The 18,196-nt window shown below is 40.6% G+C and overlaps 1 protein-coding gene across 5 annotated transcripts in view; it reads right to left on the minus strand.

Moving 5' to 3' along the window:
- eml5 (EMAP like 5) overlaps nt 1-18,196 on the minus strand; it is a 41,832-nt gene that overhangs the window by 5,439 nt on the left and 18,197 nt on the right. Inside the window, exons 12-35 of one of the 5 annotated variants that reach the window (XM_067615078.1) lie at nt 16,742-16,848; nt 16,527-16,645; nt 16,213-16,399; nt 15,961-16,066; nt 14,431-14,524; nt 11,969-12,069; nt 11,672-11,865; nt 11,275-11,386; nt 10,947-11,074; nt 8,797-8,938; nt 8,534-8,686; nt 7,026-7,157; nt 6,802-6,890; nt 4,978-5,154; nt 4,629-4,830; nt 4,407-4,533; nt 4,119-4,133; nt 3,172-3,180; nt 2,246-2,324; nt 1,797-1,926; nt 1,553-1,651; nt 1,068-1,088; nt 472-645; nt 165-373 (exon numbers count right to left, since the gene is read on the minus strand). In XM_067615078.1, coding sequence (XP_067471179.1) covers nt 165-373; nt 472-645; nt 1,068-1,088; nt 1,553-1,651; nt 1,797-1,926; nt 2,246-2,324; nt 3,172-3,180; nt 4,119-4,133; nt 4,407-4,533; nt 4,629-4,830; nt 4,978-5,154; nt 6,802-6,890; nt 7,026-7,157; nt 8,534-8,686; nt 8,797-8,938; nt 10,947-11,074; nt 11,275-11,386; nt 11,672-11,865; nt 11,969-12,069; nt 14,431-14,524; nt 15,961-16,066; nt 16,213-16,399; nt 16,527-16,645; nt 16,742-16,848 — 2,906 coding nt within the window. Of the gene's footprint in view, nt 1-164; nt 374-471; nt 646-1,067; nt 1,089-1,552; nt 1,652-1,796; nt 1,927-2,244; nt 2,325-3,171; nt 3,181-3,233; nt 4,534-4,628; nt 4,831-4,977; nt 5,155-6,801; nt 6,891-7,025; nt 7,158-8,533; nt 8,687-8,796; nt 8,939-10,946; nt 11,075-11,274; nt 11,387-11,671; nt 11,866-11,968; nt 12,070-14,430; nt 14,525-15,960; nt 16,067-16,212; nt 16,400-16,526; nt 16,646-16,741; nt 16,849-18,196 lie in introns of those variants that run through there. The other 4 variants (XM_067615076.1, XR_010931948.1, XM_067615077.1 and 1 more) reach the window with 4 other exon arrangements.

Here is an 18,196-nt window from a genome sequence, read left to right on the forward strand (position 1 = left end):
AGCAGATTCATATGATGAGGTAACATGTAAAATGTAGTAGCAACAGCAGCATTTCAAAGATTGAATAATACTTGTGTCTATTCAAGATCAATGAGAAATGTGAGTTTAAATTAACAGCAGGTCTATTTTATACTGTGTATCTTCATTGTTTGGAAGTCACTTACAGCTCCAAATGCCACAGACAGCATGGTCTGCATCCGGGCGTCCTCTATGGAGCTCAGTACACCTTTCTTGCTTAACAAAGCTCGACCAGCTAATGTCCAGAAACGCACGTGCTTGATCCCCACAGACACAAAGTGTGTGTCCGAGTCCGGTCGAAACTCGGCCACAAAGATCCTCTGGGTGTGACCTATCCGGCTGGCCACTTTGGCACCTGAGAAACAAGGCAGAGTGCAAAAAAAGTGACATATAAATCCCGCGGGTGAGGTCAAGATTATTTTATTTACTTATCTTTGTGAGATCATCGTGTACCTTCCTGCCACTTCCAGATGGTGACGGTGTGTTCAGGGTCCAGGCCCACAGACAGCAGGAGTTTCCCTGTGGCACTGAAGCTGACAGAGCAAACCCCACCGGAGTGGAAACAGCGTAGCACTGACAGCGTCTGCTTGGTCATAGCGTCCCACACGTGAATAGATGGAGACGTGGCTGAGGGAGAGAGAAGGAGAAGAGAACTACTTGTCTGATTTTACTTTCTATGACACGAATGCACTTCTCTCTTTCTTGCTTCCATTGTGCAAATCAAAGCCAAAGTTATGTATAACAACTATTTGACTTCAAGGTAAAAATTGAGATGATTTTTTTATTGGGTTCATTAGGTTTCTACAAATTTCACACATAAAAAAACTAAAAAGGTATAGAGTAGGCTACAGTTTTCACAGCTTACTTCCAGACATGAGTCACTGAAATAAACAGGTTTTCGTGAGTTAGACTCGTCCCAAATCATATGGCCACTAGATGGCAGTGTCTTACAAGAATCTAATGAGTTGAAACCATACAGATTTTCTTTTTCTAGTCATGAAGACTGTGTTCTGTGTTTTATGAGAGGAATAATTTAGAAATGTTCTTACCTGACATGTCACCAGTATCGCCTGGAAAGAGGGAAAATATGATTCATTGACAGAAATCATTTGTTAAGTTTTGAGACTTTCTGAGCAATAGTGGTTTCTGCTATCAACAAAAGAACCTACTTTCAAAATATTTGGATAATTTACAAAAAATTATGTATAATTCAAAGTTATTAAAAGTTATATGTATGAGATGCAATTATATTAGGCGGAATTTGCTCCTCACTTTTCAGTTTTTGCCAGCACAAGGTTGTTATGTGTCTTTTGCATCTTGTGGGAATCTTCTATGAAAAATGCTGCATATGTGACAATCCCACAACTATTTATGTATTCAAAAACAGAGACTTTGCTGTCAAGTTGCTTTACAGTACAGATAAGCTTGTCGGAGGGGGGTGGCTGTAATCCCCCTGCAGGGTGCACAACACAGGATACAGGGAAGAAAAATGAGGCAGCTGGTGACACAGGAGGTCAACTTCTCACAAACATACCTACTTGGCCAGTTGCCACCACGTTGGGGAATTTGGGATGTTGATTGATTGTCAGGCACAGAATGTCGTCACTGTGTTCTACATAGAAACTTTGGCAGGCTGTAGAAAAACACACCCAAACACGCATATACACGCACAAAGACACCCACCACCCACACAGACACAAATAGAAATACTTGTGTTACATTTGCTTTTCAGGTCACTGCTCCTGTTAGACTGTCTTCTAGACTTCCGTCCAACTTACAGGTCGTCAAGTTGAGGACGATGCCAACTGAGGCTGTGTGGTAGATGATGTCCGCCCCCTCGTTCAGGTAGTGCACATTATTGCGGCAGTCATTGCCACGGTAACCAAACACTAGCTCCAACACCAGGTCCTGTGGGGAAGTCAGAAAAAGACCGCCAGAGACTTAGAGAGGTCAACACCATGACAACTAAGATGTTCGGAGCCAGCTGAAATAGTACGTCACTATTCAATTACGGCATCATCAAATCCCCAGAGAGGCTGTCTGGACAGCACATGAACACACTATGTCTTCAGATGAAATAATCATATTAGAAACCAGCATTTTGAATCATTTGCTGCTCTGACACAGACAGTCTGCTTCTATTTATATGATGAGTAACATTTGTATGCCTGTACGTATATATTATTATATGTTAGTTTATCATGTTTAAAAATGAGGTCCCTCTTACCTCAATGGGTCTCTTCTTTTTACCAACATTGTTGGTCTGCAGCTTCTCCGGCTGTGGCAGCGCTCTGCTGACAGGAGGCCTGAAACAGACAGCTGGGATAAGAGGGCTGCTACCGAGCTGCTTGTCATGCAGCTGCTGCTGATAATGATGATGGTAGTAATGATAACATTACAGTCTTCACTATTATGACTGTTACTGTATATAAAAATATTCCATAAATATCTGCACACAAGCAAAAAAAAGATATGTTTTATCTCAAAATCCAGAAAAATCAGGATTTTCTGTAATGACGCAAGCTACAATTATTAAGCTGAGAAATAAAGAAAAACATTTTACTTAAATGTGAAGGCTTCTTGTATCACACTTCTGTAAAGAGTCTCTATTACCAACGAAGCAGTGAAAGGATTGTGTTTCAATAAAGTGGAAGAGTAACCAAGGTAAAAATAAAACTACAAGTCATTATGTCGTAGACAAATATCAGAGCTTTGTCTGCCCACATATCTTCAAACAAGTCAATCAATAAAATGTTAACAGACTAAAAAACATCACTAATATTAAACATTTGTAAGGATTAGAGGCTGAAAAATTTAATTCTGTGTATTCTGTCAACAACAACCAGACAGTAAAGTTTCCATGCCCTTCACTCATCCAATCAGCTACAGAACAGCTTTCTCTCATTCCTCTGGCAATAAATACACAATTATTAAACAATAAGAACAAACAATAAATAATGCTAAGAATGTATAGACAAACTGTTACCATGACTTAACCATGAAAGGGGAAACATTACCAAGTGTATAAAAGGGGCACACCAAGACACCAATCTCTTCATATTTAATCTACAAATATCTAAATCCTGTGCATTTGTCTTCGATAAAGTAATAGTGGAGAGAAAATATAAAATATCAACATGATTAGTAGCTTACCTAGAACCTCTTCATGGCAGCAATAACAAAGAAAAAGCAAGAATTAGAAAAAGGTTTCTTACAGCGTTCACTGCTGCCCGGTGGACACACACGAAACACAAGACCTCAGCCACTGAGGATATAAAACACAGTAGTCAGCGCCACAGCGTAACCATGACAACAAAAGATCATTTTAATGACAATTTCTGCCCAGAAGATGCTGCATGGATGCCTTTCTTGTTGTCAAAACACAAATCTAGAAATTAAATTAAGTGGAAGCACCCAAAGACACATTTTTAGATGTGTTATAATGATGGAAAAATTGATAATATGAGGTAATTAGTTAATAAATATTCTACTTAAACACTTAAACAGACAATATCCCAGACTGTGGCAATTCCTATTTCCACCGGAATGAGGTGTGAAATTAAAAACTGATTCACTTTAGTGATGCCATTCCCCAGAGTCACTGACTATTGAAAAACCCATTCAGATGTTGTTCTGCAGTCTATGTGAATGCTAAAGTCACCTGAACTCAACCAATCAGCTCTATAGTAACTTAACTGTTCTTAAATTAAGAAGCAGCTCATTAGCAAAGAAACTGCACGAGTCAATTAACACCTAAAAAAGCCTTTTTGTTTGTATATGTGGAGAAAAACACCAGCAGCTGAATCACTAAAAGTCGGGCTGAAGGAAGGAAACTCGTATTATTCTGTAAGAGTGATAGATGGGTAATATTAGCAAAGTTAAGATTTTTGTGTAATTGATACTACTAAGTTAGTTCACTGAGTTTATGACTTGTGTTACTGTTACACTGTTTTAGTGTTTACCATAATCCCATGATTGCTACTTGTCATTGCTGTTCAGCAACAGTTTCATAGACATAGAGCTTTATCAGTGTAACTATACATTACATCTACTGTTTTATCCTGTGTGCAAAATCATCATACATGAACACAAGAGCTTACCTGACTACACCTTGTCTTCAAGTGGAATTAAAGAACGAAGCAGGATAATGACAGATGGACAGCCATTAAAGGAAAGAAGAAAAGCAGAAAAGGCTGAGTTATTTCAAAAGGGCAGGGACAGAGCTGGAATTAGACGCAGGAAAAGAAAAGATATATTGACTGAAGAAGTCAGGTTTGGCTTTGTGTTGACGCAGAAGCCTTATTTTTTTTCTACTATGAATGGCTGAAATTCTTGGGACACTCTTCTGAGCAGCTTCAAATCCTCTCCGCAGCTTCTCTGAGGAATACCTTTCATCCACAGAGGGCTCTTTCAGCTGCAAGTGGGGTTTCACACCCGTCATCGGTCGCATGTTGGTGGATAAGGCCTTGATGGTGTAGTTGATCTCGTTCTCTCTTGTCACATCGCTGTCATAACCTGATGAATGACAGGAACGATGCAGATATCGCTTTAGCAAGAGTGACGTTAATCAAATGCTGTAATAAAAACATCAAAAGAAGCTCCTATCTCACCTCCGTCATCCTCGCTTTCAATGTCTGACTCCTCACTGTCACACTGTTTGAGTTCCCGGTGGCTCTCTGGCTCGTGGGCCCAGATCATGAGGCACGTGTCACCCCCACCAACTGTCACTAAGAGGCTGTCGTCATGGGTCCATCGCACATTGGTAACGTGTGTGCTGTGGGCCACATAGCGTTTGAACTTTGCATACTTCCCCTGGGGGCGAGGAACAACATTTATTTAACACTTGTGACATTAACACAGAATTAACATAACATTTGCATAAATCTTAAACTGAAGCCTTGAGTCATGAGATGTTCAAACGAGATAATGCAAAGAATTATGCACTGTGCCTTACTGTACCTTGACGGGGTATCTGAAGAGCTTGACATATCCTAAGTCATCTCCTGTTGCAAGAACCTTCCTGTCATTACTAAGGCAGGCAGCCGTCACCTCGCTGACCTCACTGATCACAGGCCAGATGCCCTCAACAGACGTTCCCAGAACACACGTCCACGTGCTCCAGTCGATCTTCTCCACCTGATCCAAGTAAGTAAGGATGCAAAAATTTATTCATTTAGCATCTTTCAAAACAAAAGTTACAAAGTACACAAAAGCATTAAATATCAAACAACTCCCCATGCTTTGTCTTTGGTAGAAGATTTGCTGACGAGCTACAGCTCCTTGACTGAGACAAGACTACAATGAATTACAATAATCTAGTTGGGAAGACACAAAAGTATGGATTAAATTCTCAGCACTTTCAAAATATCTCTGACCTTTGAAATATTCCTTAACTGGAAAAAAATATGATTGCACATGTTTCTTAATATGAATAGAACAATCCAGAGGAGAGTCAAACGTGACATCAATTCCTCGTGTACAACCTTACATTAGAGGTTAAAGGTCCCAGAGAATGTTTGGGACATCCAGCTTCTCATAAAGTACAGGCAGTCCTTAAGGTCAGATAGTCTGCCGAGGTCACCACATTTGACAGACAAATACAGCTAAGTAGACCTGCATCGATTAGTCAGTTTATTGAGTAGTCAAAATAAAATTAATTCCCAAAGGTTCTGATAATCAGTTTGAGTTATTTTTTAAGCTCAGCCCCGCCTTTGGTGAAGTAGACACACAGACCTGCATTTCTTTATACATCCGTGACACAGAGACAGAGAGCAGAGCAGAGCAGAGCAGAGACGGAAACGGTGATGTAACCTGGTTGCTGCGCTACGAGTCCTGACCTCACAGCCGTGCGCTGTAATTGGCTGGGGGCTACACACCCACTGCCCAAAGTTTGATGCCCAGAAGCGTCCAAACACAGCAAAATAAGAAGAAAATAAGAAAAGGCAGAGGGCAGAGTCTCTGCAGATACAGACACCGCCACACACTTCTATTGGGTCATAAGTGATGATTGAGAAGGATTATTTTTGTAATAGTCTATACATTGGTTTTTAGGAAAATCCTGCGTAGTATACCTTTAAGAAACTAGATTAAGCTAGAAACAAGATTAAGCAATAATGAAAATAATCGTTAGTTGCAGCCCTACACGTAAGTGTTGTCTGCATTAAAGTGAAAAGACACACTAAAACAACACATTAATAGGCCCAACGGTAGCATATAAATAGAAAATAAAATAGGACCAAGAACGGAACCTTGAGGCACTCCATATCTCAAAACAGCAGCATCATACATTTAATCACAAACCATGACAGAAAATTGTCTATTAGATAAATACAATATAAACTAGCCAAGCAGGGCCACAGAGACCAACCCAGTATTTTATCCTGTCAATGTGGTTTCAAGTGCACAAGAGAAGAGTGTAAGCGATGGCGGGGAAAGAGGAGGGTGAATGCATCACGATGGGGGGGAGAATGAGGAACAAAGGGAGGAGTGGACATCTGAGGCTCCAGCGAGGCTCGACCTAGCTGCATTCATCATCTCTGACCCTTATTTTCTTAATGCTCGCCTCCACTGTGTGCCTTGCAAGGTGTCTGAATGTCACACTATATAAAAAGGTACCCTAAACTCTATCCCACTTCCACTGCCAAAATTAGAATGATACCGGTGAAAAGTGGGACGTGTTAATGCTTCACTGCCCTTCCCCGAGCCTCCTCTGATCCCGAGGGGAAAATGTGGGCCAACAGCGCTATAACTACGGCTGCTCCTGCGCCTTTTCTCCCTGCTTACCTCTGTAGCCGGGATGGTCTGCCTCTTGCCACGGGGAGCTTCGAAAAAAAATTGCTCTTTAGCACCTGTGTTGACTTGGAGGAGTTTTCCTGTGAATGAAAGAGCGCAATGGGCCGTAGTGTTTTACTGTTTTTTAAGAGGGGTATTTTGAATCTATAATTGGTTCCTCAGCATTAATTTGCAAGGATTTACTGAGGCAGTAGTATTTATGGAAGCATGTTTACCTCGCTTGTCCCAGTCCAGATGGGTAATGTAGTTGAGGCATCCTTTGCACACTCCAACTCGTTTGCTGCTCATTACATTGTAAATATCCACAAACGTGTCTCCTGATGCAACTGCAAGGTACTTTCCAGCACCTGAGCAAAGAAAACAGAAATAATTGTCAGTTAGTTTCACACAGACTATTTTAACCATGAGTCACTGAGCCATGTTAGCAGCATGCTAGTGGCATGGCTCGAGGGATGGCAGTCCTACATTACACTATACAGTCCGACATTGATGTTGGACTTGGACTGTCTAGACTGAAATATCTCAATAAATGTTAGATGAATTGTCATGAAACTTTGCACAGACAATTAAGATTACCAAACGACTTTGGTGGTCACACTTGTGGTTTTGAGTGAAATGTCTCAACAAGTCTACGATGGATTGCCATGAAATTTGTTACAAGCATTCATGTCAACCTCGGGATGAATTGTTATCACTTTGATCCCTTAATCTTTCATGTAGTAAAGCCACCATCAGTTCAAAAATTTATGATCAAATACCAACAAAACTAACCAAATTCCTATCATCCTGATATACTTTGTATTTGGAACTATTTGGCAAGTGTTAGCATGCTAACACATTAAATAAAGATGGTGAACATGGTAAATATTACCTGCTAAACAGCTGGTAACATTGTTATTGTTAGTATGTTAGCATGCTGCATGGAGCTTGCCTAAATACAGGCAATTACAGGCATAAAGAACAAAGCTTAGACGGGCAGTTACTCTGAATTGCAATGCATTTCAAGGTCTTCCCTCGATGCTGCCTGAGGATCAAGAAGCACTAAGATGCCATTAAGTGTCTGTATTTTTGCATATATTTAGCTTTTTTCTCACTTTTGTGCATTCAATGGCTCCCCTCCTTTTTTCTGTGCAATTACTGACCCCTTTGGGAATCCGTTTCTACAGTTTCTTGTGGATTCTTAAATACAGCCTCACAGAGCCCCGAATATTTTTGTGTTTTTTAGTTTGTTTTGTTGTTTTAACCATGAAATTAAAAACTCAGTCTCTTATCAGTATTTTAACCGTGCTAAACCCATTCCGCCACAGCATTATACAGCTCTATACAGTGACATCTAGTCTAAGATATAGACTATCAGGGACTCATGGGTGTTGGGTTGAGAAACAGGATCCCTTGCATTCTGGATTAAGGTTAAGTGGCCAGGCGAAAGAGAGTTTAGTTTCTTGCTCTCACTTTGTCCACCCCCACTGTTTCTCATTCCTCTCTTGCTGTCTCTCTGTCTGGCCTTGTTACAGAAAACCATTAATTTGGGTCAGGCCTGCAGCAATATCTCCCCGACTCACAGTGGGAGGGAAATGTGTATACCTGCTGAACTTCTGCACAGCATCCTACATAAACTCAAACGCTTTGAAGGGCAAGCTGATTTTGGAGGCCTATTTATTTCTCAGACAGGATTTGAGGGGAATTTTGCACTGCTGAAAAAACGTGGAGGTGAACCACAAACCTGGAGAGAATCTGATATCGGAGATGATGTCCTTGCGGTGGTGGAAGGACACCAGGTCCTCCAGGGTGTCTGCGTTCACAATGAGGAAGCTGCCGTCGTTCAGGCCCACGGCCAAGGCTTTGCCATCAGGGGAGAAGCAACAGCAGCGGCCACCTGTGGGTGACAAGGTGTTTGTTAAAGCCCTGGGACTGATGCACTTCCTGTCAGGCTGACTGCAGAGAAAGGAAATACACTCATCTGTTAGTGTTATAGCAGTGACTCACCTTTCCTGAGCTTGCGTACAGCCAGCATGCAGTGGCTGGGGGAGAGATCCCATATGCGCAGGGTTTTGTCATCGCTGACGGTGGCACAGAGAGGGAGATGGGGATGAGTGGCCAGGCCCCACACTTCACCCTCCATGTGACCCTGCAGGCAAACACGCAACAGCATTCAGATTTCATTTACAGATGGTCAATTCATTATCAGGTGATAACAAGACAAAAAAAAATACAATAAGCCAAGTAGGACTTCCCATTCACTGCCTTCTTTTTCTTGCAATTTTGAAAGTCAGGAATAAACAAGTGGACTCAACTGGCTGACCATGAATGCATCATATCATAATTCTCCTATTTCTTCTCCATAGGTACCAGTACCAGTTTTCATTGTTATCCTTTTACCTATATAACAGATAATAGAGGACAACCTTTCTCTTCTCTCATCAATTGACCTCATCCATCAAAACATGCTTGTACGTATATATTAAAGCTCTGAAAAAGGATAATCAATAACATCCGTTCTGTTTGCCTACATTCAGGGGAACCGCGGAGACACTGCAGTACCACTTAACGAAATTAACAATCTACCATTCAGTGGCAGTAATTCATCACCGTTAATTCATCTCCCTTTATGGCCATCTCCCTGGTGAATCTGTGGATTTAAAAATACTGTAGACAGTAGTAGAGATATAATCACACTGGAGGGCTATGCAGGTTTGTATGTTTTAGCCTATTAACCACAGACTTTGAGCACTGAGCTCCTCTCTCCTCCTCCCCCTCTCCATCTGTACACATTCATGTACCATTAATGCATGTTACTAACTTGGCATCTTCACCGTTTTGTGCTTTCTCGTCTCGCAGGAGACCTTCAGCTGCAGACCGCCTGCTCTCCCCATGGTCCAGTTTAACACACACCACTGCTGCTATTATTATTAGTCATATTTCTATTATTATTATTGTTGTTATTGTTATTACTGTTGTTGCTGTGCTTCACTGTGTCTCTCTCCCCTCTCCCCTCTCCCCTCTCCCCCCCTCTCATTCTCTCTCAATCCAGCCTGGTTCTGCTGAAGGTTTCTTCTCGTTAAAGGGGAGTTTTTCCTTGCCGCTGTCGTTGGGTCTCTGTAAATTGAAGAGTATGGTCTAGACCTGCTCTATGTGAAAAATGCCCTGAAATAACTTCTCTTGTGATTTGGTGCTATATAAATAAAACTGTCGTGACTTCACTGGATTAGCATCCATTAATGCTGACCTTTTTACAAAGCATAACATATATTTTTTTACCTTTATTTTTTAAACAGTTTACATTCAACAAACAGCATGAGATGCAAAACAAGGCCAGGGGAACTAAGATGGGGTTGTACTTTTCACCCTTGTTTTTCCTTAGTCAAAGTGTGTAAGTCATCTTTTCCATGAAAAGTTAGTTTCACAGTGTCTATGAAGGCCCAGTGAAGGAAGGTTTTTATGAAGCCAGCATTTGGTAATAGTTTTTTTTTCATTTGCATGAGGATCTTCAGGAGGTAAATATCACTTTTATACAAACCTTTATGCATATCTTCAAAATACAGAAAGAGGAACATGACATCAGTCCTTAAGCTCACTATCCTTGACACTAAAAATCCCACTTTATCAAGTATAACTGATTATATAATATATACTGGTTTCCACTGATTTCCATTCATTTAAGCACAATAATGAAAATCATCTCACACTGACTTGAAACTTGATTTAGATAAGTAATACAGTATTTACTCATCTTGTTGGTGGTGCATTAAAGGAGGCTCCAACTTCAGAAATAAGAGAGTCCCCTATTATTTTCATCATTACCGTTTACAGAGTCTATGTTTGCTAACTCTCAAATCCTGGATGTTGGAGTACCCGTGAACACACCACCAAGAAAACATCACAATAATCCTGCAACTGCATTACCATGCAACAAAACGAAACTTTGACAAAAAAAGGCAGAAAAGACTAACTTCACCAAGTTTGAAAAACTACACCCACACCACACCTGTCACCTTGCAGACTCCAACACGTCATATTATACAAAAAAATCTTGCTCTGACTGCTCTGCCTGAGTAGGTCAAGCACAGGTGGCATCTGATGAATTTTATTATTAGATATGTGGCAGGTTTCGAGAGTTATAATTATTGTTATCTTACCTGGACCAGCAGAGTGATGGGGCCGCTCTTGTCTACCTCTAAGATCTCTCCATTCTTGGTCCCCACTAGGATGTGGCCGTGGCCCAGAGATATGGCACGTATGGAAGGGTTGTCCTCCAACAGCAACCCTACAGAGTTGATGAATTACAGCACAGCATGAAGCCAGAGACCTTAGCTTGAACCAGGACACAGGAGGTGATTTTCATTTCAGCTAAAAGCATTGAATGTTTTAAATGGATTTGCATTAGATGGTTGTATTATATCTCTGGCAGCATACGACTGATCCAAGGACAGTGGAGGACAATCGAGAGCAAGATGACCATTTTACCTTTAGAGCCTGGAGCTAGGACTGCTCTTTTGATGGCGTAGGTCTTGAGGCATCTCTCAAATGTGTCGTCCCACAGAGCGACTATACCATCCTTCCCTCCGGTCACAAATCCCTACAGGGACAATAAAGTATATTGGCACATTTAAAGCTCTGCTGACTAGACTTATCATGTCACTAACACAGCACATTTTATCTTACACACTAGCCACTATGAAAGGAGGAAGCTAAACTATAAAGTAGACAGATAGAAAAATATACTTCAGATTTGAATATTACATAATTTACACCTCCACAGTTACAGATAAAAAAAAGGGTTTGAAATGGGAATTCAGATATTTTTTTACACATTAAAAAAGTTTCTCACTGGACAGTAAAAGAACACTTTGCCCTGAGGTACCTTTTCCAGAGCGTGCACACTGAAAACAGGGCCGTCATGAGCTTTGACAGTCTTCATAAGGAACATGTCCCTCCAGATGCAAATGTCACCCGTGCATGTGCCCGAAAACACCATCTCCTCCGACCAGCCGTACACAGCACACATCATAGTCTCCGTCTTCCCCATGTTCCCCTTGCGCCCAATTAGACCACCACCTGAAAGAGAAGCGGACAGTCAGCTTACAGTAAGATTTGTTGCAGGGGAGTCAGAGTTCTGCTTGTTAGAGTTGCTAAAAAAAAAAAAGCCTGTGGGTCTTACCAGCTTTATGCCAAAACTTCATATGTTTCACGCCGGCTGTGATGAGCTTGTCAGGCAGGTAGGGATTTATTTTGACAACAAATATTTTGTCCTTGCTTCCCCTGAAAAACAAAATAAGCATGGACAAAACCATTCATTTTGTTCATTTTTTGAACCACCCACCATCTCACTGGCCCTGAGAGAAACCACATTTTTTTTCATATGTATCTTTTAGAGGTGGAATGACAAACTTGAACTTGAAAAATGAAGAGAATGGCTGTAACAGTTTAAAGTACATAAAGCAGCCTACGATGAGGACGTTGATTGTGGAAAGAAATGCAGAAATATCTTTTTCTGTGTGATTACAACCATATTCAGCTTGACTGTTTGCACTGTCTAAGTTCTATTAAATAGATAGATCTCATAGAAACTACATGCTATACATATAATTTATGTTTGCCAAAAATTCAAACTGGTAACTGAATTAATTGGCTGAAACTGACCAGTCTATATTCCACTGACGTGACAGAACTTAGAGGATTAATTGGTTTGTTGATGTGTGAAACGCTCAAAACAAATCTGGATCTTAACTATTATTTACTTACTACTAACTACTTCCTATTCCAAGTCTTAGGGATATTTTTCTTCCTTCTCTCTTTACATTGAAAATAATATTTTGTATTTTATTATATATTTATTCTCTTTTACTTGTATTTATTTACCCATTTCTTTTTAATTGGTTAAATCCTTTTCTGTGAGGTGTATAACCATCATGTACAGTATATTGTCTAATATATTGTAGTATTTTAGAGAGCTGTGTTTTCTGTGTTTTACTTGAAAAACACAATAAAAAATGACTGTAACTGAGCCTGAAAATGTGAGCCTGCATTTCTTGGACTGGATCCTATTGAAGTATCAGTTTTAATTCAGAATTGTCAGTGTTATGAGCCGACATCTACCTCTTTTAAAGGAAAAACTAATAATAATCTAAAATAATAAAGGTGGACACAGCCACCGACTGTTTTTACTCAAGCACCACAAAGACACTTGAAAATAAAAGTTACTGTAACTGTTTCTTTATGTTGTCTGCTGATTGCTTCACATAATATTAACATTAAGGAGAAGTGGCAGTTCCTGTTTGAAGCGATCGACTGTACCTGTAACTGTTGGCCTTTGTGCTATTGCATCACTGAGCCTCATCGGAGCTCAAGAAACATTACGCACCTCTCCTCCCTTTTTGTCTCTCACACTAGCTTAGCATTTCCTCGCCTTATCTCCCACCCTACACCCTCTTTCAGCCTCTCCCTCTCGCACCCACCCCTCCTCTCCCAGCTGAAGACGAAGGCAGCGCAGTGTACAAGCCAGGCTTTGTCAGGCCCCATTTCCCTCTGCTCGCCTCACTGCACTGCCCACCAGGGTCTGCAAAGGAGATTAGTGCAGCTCCAAGCTGTCTCTGAGCTGCAGCGAGAGCCTGGCACACAACACGCAGGAGAGCAACCAGCATGCACTGCTCCCAACTAGCCAGGGGGAATTTCAATGGAGTAGATACTAAATATGAACATCAAGTAGGACGAGCAACAAAGCAAAAGCAAAGATATTTTAGGATGCGGATGTTTTCCAGTTATATACTTGCATCCTCCTTGTTTCCAGGTTATATCATTTTACCTGCTGTAAAATTGAAAATCTTATGTTCCTGACAAATTAACACCTCTCATGCTTTGCAGCAATTCATAATGCAGGTCTGGTAATGTCACTTGCATCAAGTAAACCAGCCTGGTGTGTGTGCCCCATATCTGGTCACAAGTATCCTTTCCATCCTATGTACACAGCGATCATTTGCATCATTGTCTGCTGTAGTTTGTATTCAGGATTATGTTGTCTTGGACAAACAGAGCAAGAGTAAGTCTTCCTTTATCTTTTATGCACCTTTAAGATGTAACTTTTAGATTTTTATGGTCCAATTTGTTTCAGCCATCAGGACAAATGCATAAGATGTGTGTAATTCTCTGTTACCACTTTTTTGTTTATTCATCTATAACTGCTTGATTTTTGCAATCCATTTCTTTTATGTATTGATTTGTACTTTGGAACCACACCAGGATAAGCTCCTGGTAGATGTAAATTAAAAGTACCTCTCTTTAATTATAGATCTACAGTTGGAGCCTTGGGGCACACTCCCACTCTAACCATTCAGACCATGACAGGCTCAAGTGTTGCAGTGGAGCAGCCTTGTAATCTAAAAGGTAATTCCCTTTCCTTCCTCTCCTCCATCAATCACCAGAGCTGCACAGTAAAGTGGCTCCAATTTAACCCTCATCTATAAATGTCCATATTTAAAGAAGAGGGGCTCAAATGATGTTTAGAATTAACAGGAAGGTTTGTCAAAGCTTGAGTTTCTGTTTCCGGATGTGGGGGACAGCAGCTGCTGTGTGCTGAAAGGCCGACCTGCAGCCGTGTAAACACTGTCATGCAACTGCACTCACCGCATGGCAGAAAGCTTCTCCCCCTTCCTCCAGTCCCACAGCACGATGGTGTGATTGTCATCCAGGCCCACCGAGGCCAACCGTTTGCCATCCGCTGCGAAGGGAAAACAAAACCATTCAGTGCAGCTCAGACAGAGCCAGCTCTGGCTTTGGTTCAGTGCAGTTTGGCCCTTGTTAGCAACATGAAAGAAGCCTGGTGGGTTTGATCTACGTCAGGTGATTCACAGACCCTGACATACAGATCACCGAGCTGCCTTTGTCTGGAGCCAATTATAGGAAGCAAGATGAACAGCTCTACCTTCATGCTGTCAGACTGCTGCGACTAAAAGACAGCAGAAAACAAGGGCGTAGGTTTGGATCTAACTGTGGTGGGGGCATTTTTTGTTGGATGGCTGAAATAATTGTGTATGTGTACTTGCTCTCTATCACTCTTTTCTCTTTCATAGGCACTAGTAACACGTTTGTTTCTCTGATTTTTACATGTTATTTTATTGATGAACCACTTAACTATAAATCTGAGACCAAAATTAATATTTAAAAATAATATGTTACATGCCACAGCGATGCTCAAACCTATTTTTAAATCATATCAAAACTTCTATTTGTATTATTTTTCATTCAACTCCTGAACTTTTGGCTAGATCCGTCAGTGACATCAGCGCTCACCTGAGAGACCGCAGCTCACCTGTCTGTTTGTCTCTGTTCTGCTCAGGCTGCTGCTGACAGGATTTTCATAATAAAATGATGCCTGACAGTCACAAACAAATCAGTTGTACAAGCTGTGGTTAATTTAGCTTATAAATAATGTTCATGTCCTAATGACACTGCTGTTCATCCACTCATGGAAAAGGGGAGAGATGTCATTACATAGTAAATATTTCTCCCACTGATTTCAAAGATTAATGTTTGGATTGATTACAGGACATTCTTATTAACTAAGCTCAACTGGTTCTTCTTTAAGAAGGACCAGATGTCTTAATTTGCTTTTGAGAGGAATTTTCAGTACAGTAATAAAGTTGTTGAATTAAACAGCATGTCTCAGCAACAATCACAAATTAACTAACAACACCTAACACCTGAAACTAAATATAATACCAAATGATCTTAGTTTTGTCCAGTGAAGTTGTTTTCACTTCAAATTCACTGACTCCACTACTGCTGCTAGCACACTTTTTTGCAGAAAACACACAAACCTGGCAACTCTGCAGATATCTCACCATTAATATTACATGGAGTTAGAGTAGCTAGTTTCTTTGAGATTGGTAAAAAATATTGGTAGAGACAATCCAATAACACCTTGATATTGGTAGGGACATGTCCTTACCATCCATACCCAAATTTACACCCATGGTTTTCAGTGTTGCTTGTAAATCCTGTGTCTTGTGAATTTGCCCATTTCTTTTATGTGTGAAAGAGGTTTTTTGTTCCCAAATGAAAGCATGATGTCTGGAAGCATGTGTGAACCTAAAAAGTATGTTCTGTTGAATCTGTAAGCTAAAAGCACCCAGATAAAACAGTACTGGGTGTTACCTGAAAAGTCCAGAGCGCACACTCCAAGCTGGTGGGAACCCTTCAACACGGACATTGGTTTCAACGTCTCTGTGTCCCATATGTGGATAGAGGAATCTCTGCCAACCTGAACAGACAAAAAACATTCAAAGTGTGTACACAGTCTCCTCATTTCCATTTGAATTTTTAGGCTGATAAAAATACACACATCTCTGAAGGTCCATAAACCACAAAATTTGTTGTATATTTTATGTTAGAAGGGTTGGCATCTACCTGGCCTGTTGCTACAAAGTCCTTGAGGGGGTGAATAGCCAGACAGAGGATGTCATCATCATGGCCCATGTAGAAACGCTGGGTATTCTGCTGTCTGTTGTATACAACCCCAACAGCAGCTACATGGTAGACTATCTCCCCGGTCTGGGTGTAGAACAGATTACTCCTGCAATCATAGCCCCTGTAACTGCAACCAAAAGAAAAATAAATAGTTTCATTTTTTTGGAGAAAAGACAATATGAGGGGCTTTATTTAGCCTCTATATAAAAAGAGGCTTGGCTACTTGAAATTCATCTTACAAAGAGTGAGCTCACCCATGAATGAAGTGCAGCTTCACCCCACTCCCTGGTGCTCTCTCTCTCTTCTTCATCGCTGTCGCTCGATGCTTCTCTTTTGACTGCTCTTTGAGCTGAGGTAGATCTTCTTTATAAACCTGAATGCATGTAGAAAAAAAGTGAGTGCTTTCTCTGTTTTAAAAAATTCTTATGATTTCCAGGGAGACGTGTTTATTTTTGATTTCATTGCAAACCTGTCGTCGATACGTGAGCTGTGTCTCCTGCTCAATTTCTGAGTCCATCTCAGGTACATCTGACTGGTCAGAGTCTGACTCTTCACTGTTGGAGTCTGCCAAGGTCTCTGCAGGCAGAAACAAGGTTGCATCAGCCAGTGAAATCCTCTCATGCTTCTAAATCAAATATCCCACTAAACACACACATACACACACAGGACAAAAAACTCTGCACTCTGTTTCAGTAGGAGTGAGGGTCGATCATGTAATAATACTGTGACATCTCCTATTTATCAAGCAGTCGTGCTTCGCAGTGACATCGCTCAAGACAAATGTATAAAAATGCTGATGCAGCACAGTTAAGCTGTGCCAAGACAAGGCAATAAGCGGAACTGGCAGCTAAGGGCAGCTACTCACAAGATCCATTAGGAAAATTAAAAGGATAGGATAGTGCTTTAATTTCAGACAGCACAGCTGCGCTCTGTCTTTGGGAAAAAATATGACTTGGGAATGACAATGCAATTATACTTTCCAAAGCTTCATTTACTTTTATTGGATTTGTCTTAATTAATGTGATGGCTGTTCCTTTGCAGAGCTTTATAGAAATTATAGTTCATGAAAAATGAAAATGATGAAAAGTACGGGAAGGGAACAATCTACTACATTTCTCTCTTGCGGTTTAGCACATCACGTTCATGAGGCTAGTGGGAGCAGTATGGGTGCAAATTATATAACAGCAACTTAAATTCATGCAACCCTTAACAGGTAACTGAGAAATGTGCTGTGACATGTTATTCTGCAAATGGGTTCACATTGCCGCACTTACTGTTGAAGTGAACAGAAATAGTCCTACTTTTTTGCTGAGATAATAAGATCATTACCACTCTAAGGTCTGTAAGTACATGTGTAGCTGCAGCTAGCAGTAGGTTAGCTTAGCTTAACAAAAAGAAGACTAGAAACAGGGGGAAACAGCTAGTCTAGCTGTGTTCATTGTAAACAAAATCCACCTACCAGCATCCCTAATGCCCACTAATTAACTTGTTATATCTCGTTAGTTTATAATGTACAAAATCCAAAGTGTAAAAACAGGAGTTTGTCATTTTTATGAGGTTTTCTTGGCTGGGAGCAGTTGACAGGCAACCAATCTTCTCATCTAATTCTCAGTAAGAAAGCAAAGCACATTTATCAAGATGTCAAACCAGTCATTAAAGTATGCAGCCAGAGCCAGGAAGTGATTTACTTAGCTTAGCATAAAGACTGGAAGCAAGCAAGGGACCTGGCTCTGTCCAAAGTTCAAGAAATATGCAAAACCTCAGCAACCCTCAGTAAGAAATCAAATAAGCGTATTTCCCAAATTGTCTATTGTCTATAAACTATTTCTTTAAGAGAATTTCCCTGCACTTTCTGCAATATTTGAGTAGGAGATTGAGTTGAGATCAAAATTTCCATCAGAGACCAGCACTTAATCTAATTAGA

This window comes from Thunnus thynnus, chromosome 16 (assembly GCF_963924715.1).
Source record: "Thunnus thynnus chromosome 16, fThuThy2.1, whole genome shotgun sequence".
NCBI lineage: Eukaryota > Metazoa > Chordata > Actinopteri > Scombriformes > Scombridae > Thunnus > Thunnus thynnus.